The 4,910-nt window shown below is 40.0% G+C and overlaps 1 protein-coding gene across 1 annotated transcript; it reads left to right on the top strand.

Moving 5' to 3' along the window:
* The first annotated feature begins 902 nt into the window (after nucleotides 1-902).
* Nucleotides 903-3,730, top strand: LOC141203896 (uncharacterized). The gene is made up of 2 exons (XM_073663869.1): nucleotides 903-992; nucleotides 2,138-3,730. The coding sequence occupies exons 1-2, from the start codon at nucleotides 903-905 to the stop codon at nucleotides 3,728-3,730; spliced, it is 1,683 nt and encodes a 560-aa protein (XP_073519970.1).
* The last annotated feature ends 1,180 nt before the right edge of the window (nucleotides 3,731-4,910 follow it).

Here is a 4,910-nt window from a genome sequence, read left to right as displayed (position 1 = left end):
GCAGTATTATAAAAAAGTTCTCTTTCAATGTGTAATATTTCTTTTTGAAACTCATCTGACAGAAAATATTGTCCCTTACGATAGTTTAGATGACGAAGAGTCATCGAGCCCCAGACTCTAATTACCCCAGAGAGGTTTCACCACTAGTTACTCATTTTTTAGCCAGTTTTGTGTTCCTAATCCGGCCCCATTGTATTTTTTAAATCTGACGTGTGTCACTTTATGTGGTGATAACTTTGGAATTATTCACAAAGGATAATAGGAGACAAATGGACCTTACAAATTATTTTCCAACTTCTCTTGAATCCGACAATACCCTATATACTTCTGTACACTACTGTCTGGGCACATGGCAGGTTAAGAAGGACGAACCACAACTTACACAGTTTTAGGCGCTCCGTAAAAACACACCTGTTTAGGGCAGCCTATCACATTCCCTAATCGAAGTCCTTTTATATTCTTATAGCCCATCAGTTATTTCTCCAAACATAAGTCTCCACCGAACCCAAAAGCACTACAGATACTGGCTGGTGATGAGCTCATGCAGCCTTTATCTATCCCTCATCCCCTCAAGATGGCTGGACCATCATTGTAAATAAGCCCCTGTACATTGTGTCACCCCCACCTCATTGTAGATTGTAAGCTCTTACGAGCAGGGTCATAATTATTTTTGCTGTAATTATTGTATTATCTTTAGCTATGTTACTTATGACTGTTGAATATGAACCTCTGGATTGTAAAGCGCTGCGGAATATGTTGGCACTATATAAATAAAGATTATTATTATTATTATTATTAAGGGAAGGAGCGCCATTTAGCTATTTGAATGCAGATCTTGCTGGAATATATTGCAGACACAATGTATTGGGGGCAATGTTCATGATCACCTGGCAGCTCAAAAGATGGCCACCACAAACAGGCTTGGTGCTATATACTCCAGATCCCAGGGATTGTCTTGCTTATTACCCTTTAACCCCAAGAAGAATAGTCAGGTAGCCGGGTCAGAACCAGGAGGGCAGAGAAAATACAAAATCAGAAGACACAAGAGTAGTCAGTAAACGGGCCAAGGTCACAACAGGAAACAAATACAGAAGCCGGGAGCTGATCACAGAGGACTGGACCAGAGGAGAACAAGGCTGGATCTGGCAGCTTCCGGCAATATGCTTCCAGCTTTAGTAGGGTGCGGTGCTTTCCAAATGGCTGAAGCAGGGAGCAGATTACTCCAGCTGGACAGAACACACACCATAAATTAAGTGGGTTCTTCTCACTATAGTGATGCTAAATACATGGAGGCTAAATGTGGTTTGGGCGCACTGCAAGGCTCAGAAGAGAGGGGGAGATCTGACTTTGGGAGAGCGGATATTGCTGGACTGGTTTATGGAAGTCATGTTTCTTTTCTCTGAGCCACGAATAATGTGGAAACCTCTGTTTTTCCATAGACAGATGATGGACCTGAGTGGGGTTTGTTTTTTGCCGGATGAGTAGAAGTTTTTATTGGTATAATTTTCATCTACATAACATTGTTTGGTGGCTTCTTATTCCATATTTTTGAAGCAGAATGAACAAAGAGTTGGACACCGCGCTCCACTGGTTCATCCTATGAGGTTTTCTATTAAACTGTGAACTGTCATTCTGTCAATAACTTGCCATGTCTACAGACATCTTAAGTACAATTAACATAAGAATCCGTAGAAAAATAAAGATTGCATACCTCTTCTAAATCAATCTAAATAAACACATCCTTGGGCTACATGCTAGTCCAGGAAAATGAAGAGATACCTCAAGTTTAAAAATCAGTTTTATTAGACACAAATCTAAAAAATAGAAGAATATTTAAAATATTTTAAATATTCCTCTATTTTTTAGATTTGTGTCTAATATGTAGCCCAGGAATGTGTGTGTTTAGACATTTTAAGTAGAAATGTTCAAAAATATAAATTTCAAGGATATTTTATTCAAAATTAATAATTGTTTTTTTTTCTTGGCAGATGACTGTACCAGGAGATCAGAGGGACAGGAGATTTTTATATCAGATGATCTTAAGATCCCACAGGATACAATTGAAGTGAATGCCATTACTCCAGATCTACCATCATCCCTTCACAGCAAAGATCAATCATCTGATCCTACGAAACAGGTCCTGTCTTCTGATTCATTACCGACTACTAAGGAAAATCAAAATAAAAAAATAAGCATTACAAAACGAACTGCTCCTAAAGCACAGAAGACATTTTCAGGTTCAGAATATGGAAATAGTTTTACCCTCGAAAAGTCTATAAGTCAAAAAATACACACAGTGGACAATAGATTTTCTTGTTCCAAATGTGGGAGATGTTTTAACCAGAAATCAGATTTTGATATACACCAGAGAACTCACACAGGGGAGAAGCCTTTTTCATGTACAGAATGTGGGAAATGTTTTAAACGGAAATCACATCTTATCCTACACCAGAGAACTCACACAGGGGAGAAGCCTTTATCCTGTTCAGAATGTGGGAAATGTTTTAACCAAAATTGGATCCTTGTTAATCACCAGAGAACTCACACAGGGGAGAAGCCTTTTTCATGTTCAGAATGTGGGAAATGTTTTAACCAGAAACCAGCTTTGATTAAGCACCAGAGAACCCACACAGGGGAGAAGCCTTTTTCATGTTCAAAATGTGGGAAATGTTTTAATCAGAGATCAGACTTGATTAATCACCAGAGAATTCACACAGGGGAGAAGCCTTTTTCATGTTCAGAATGTGGGAAATGTTTTAACCGGAAATCAGCTTTGTTTAAGCACCAGAGAACCCACACAGGGGAGAATCCTTTTTCCTGTTCAGAATGTGGGAAATGTTTCAACCGGAAAGTACATCTTATCCTACACCAGAAAACTCACACAGTAGAGAAGCCTTTTTCATGTTCAGAATGTTGGAAACATTTTAAGTGTAAATCGGTTTTGGTTAAGCACCAGAGAATTCACACAGGGGAGAAGCCTTTTTCATGTTCAGAATGTGGGAAATGTTTTAACCAGAAATCAGCTTTGGTTAAGCACCAGAGAACTCACACAGGGGAGAAGCCTTTTTCATGTTCAGAATGTGGGAAATGTTTTAACCAGAAATCAGCTTTGGTTAAGCAACAGAGAACCCACACAGGGGAGAAGCCTTTTTCATGTTCAGAATGTGGGAAATGTTTTTTACAGCAATCAAATCTTATCAACCATCACAGAACTCACACAGGGGAGAAACCTTTTTCATGTTCAGAATGTGGGAAATGTTTTAATCAGAGATCAGATTTGATTAAGCACCAGAGAATTCACACAGGGGAGAAGCCTTTTTCATGTTCAGAATGTGGGAAATGTTTTAACCAGAAACCAGCTTTGATTAAGCATCAGAGAACCCACACAGGGGAGAAGCCTTTTTCATGTTCAGAATGTGGGAAATGTTTTAATCAGAGATCAGACTTGATTAATCACCAGAGAATTCACACAGGGGAGAAGCCTTTTTCCTGTTCAGAATGTGGGAAATGTTTTAACCGGAAATCAGCTTTGATTAAGCACCAGAGAACCCACACAGGGGAGAAGCCTTTTTCATGTTCAGAATGTGGGAAAGGTTTTAACCAGAAATCAGCTTTGGTTAAGCACCAGAGAACTCACACAGGGGAGAAGCCTTTTTCATGTTCAGAATGTGGGAAATGTTTTAACCAGAAATCAGCTTTGGTTAAGCACCAGAGAACCCACACAGGGTAGAATCCTTTTTCCTATTTTTATTTTAATACAATAAATGTAAGATTTTTTTCATTAGTTTTTTTTTTATAAATCAAGAAACCAAATATGCAAAGGGTCTGAATACTTATGACCATGTGATATTTCAGTTTTTCTTTTTTAATAAATTTGCAAAAATTTCTACATTTCTGTTTTTTTTCAGTCAAGATGGGGTGCAGAGTGTACTTTAATGAGAAAAAAATGAACTTTTTAGAATTTACCAAATGGCTGCAATGAAACAAAGAGTGAAAAATTTAAAGGGGTCTGAATACTTTCCGTGCCCACTGTATATGACCACTAAGTACTTGTTGCTGGAGGAGTAGGACATGATTTCCAGAACAAAATGGGTTTGGATGGTAAGGGATGGACGTGAAGACAACTTCCAAAAAAGAACATTTGAGCTGCATTTACCTTGGGTTGCTCTCATCCATTGGGATTACAAAAGGAAATTCAGCCCTTGTTCAATTTTAGAAGAGTCAGCCTGTCTGCATTTTCCATTGACAGGCCTATGCGCCTATCCGTTATTATTTCAGAGGCCGAACTAAAAACTCGCTCAGACAATACACTTGCGACAGGTCATGGCAGCAACTCCAAGGCGTACAAGGAGAGGTCGGGTCAAGTGTGCAGCTTGGACAACCAATAGTTAAACGGCACTGCAAAATCAGGAAGGATGCTGGTATGGTCACGTAAGTACTTCTTCGCCATCTTGGTTGACTTCTCCCTCCTTGTCATAGTTATACCCACAGATAGCCCTTGCTGATGTGATGTTTTCATAAAAATGGCCCAGTTGGTGGACCCCCCCCCCACCCCGAGTTGCACATGGTGTGCATGTCCCTCCCTGTAATCCTTGTGGGTGAAAAGAGCCAGTACCTCTGCCAGCAGCGTTGTCTGAGGGTAATCTCTTCAGCAACTCTTCAACAACGTCCCTCTGTCATGCATGCACTGAAAATGTCACGTCTGCCTCCATCATGAGAGAAAGAAATTTCTCCTTGTACAGTGGGTCAAGAAAGTTACACAGCCAGTATTTAATGGTGGACAAAGGGTCCACCACGCAAGGGTCTTGGGAAAGGCATCTGGACATGAACTGTGCCATGTGTGGCAGACTACAACGAGTCAAACGTTCAGTGTCCCCACGAGGACGAAGATTAACCATCCTCTTCTCCTC

This window comes from Phyllobates terribilis, unplaced genomic scaffold, assembly GCF_046119375.1.
Source record: "Phyllobates terribilis strain yellow unplaced genomic scaffold, ASM4611937v1 Scaffold_130__1_contigs__length_5004896, whole genome shotgun sequence".
Lineage (NCBI taxonomy): Eukaryota > Metazoa > Chordata > Amphibia > Anura > Dendrobatidae > Phyllobates > Phyllobates terribilis.
Note: the sequence above shows the minus strand (reverse complement) of the source record. Positions and strands in the feature narration are given on the sequence as shown.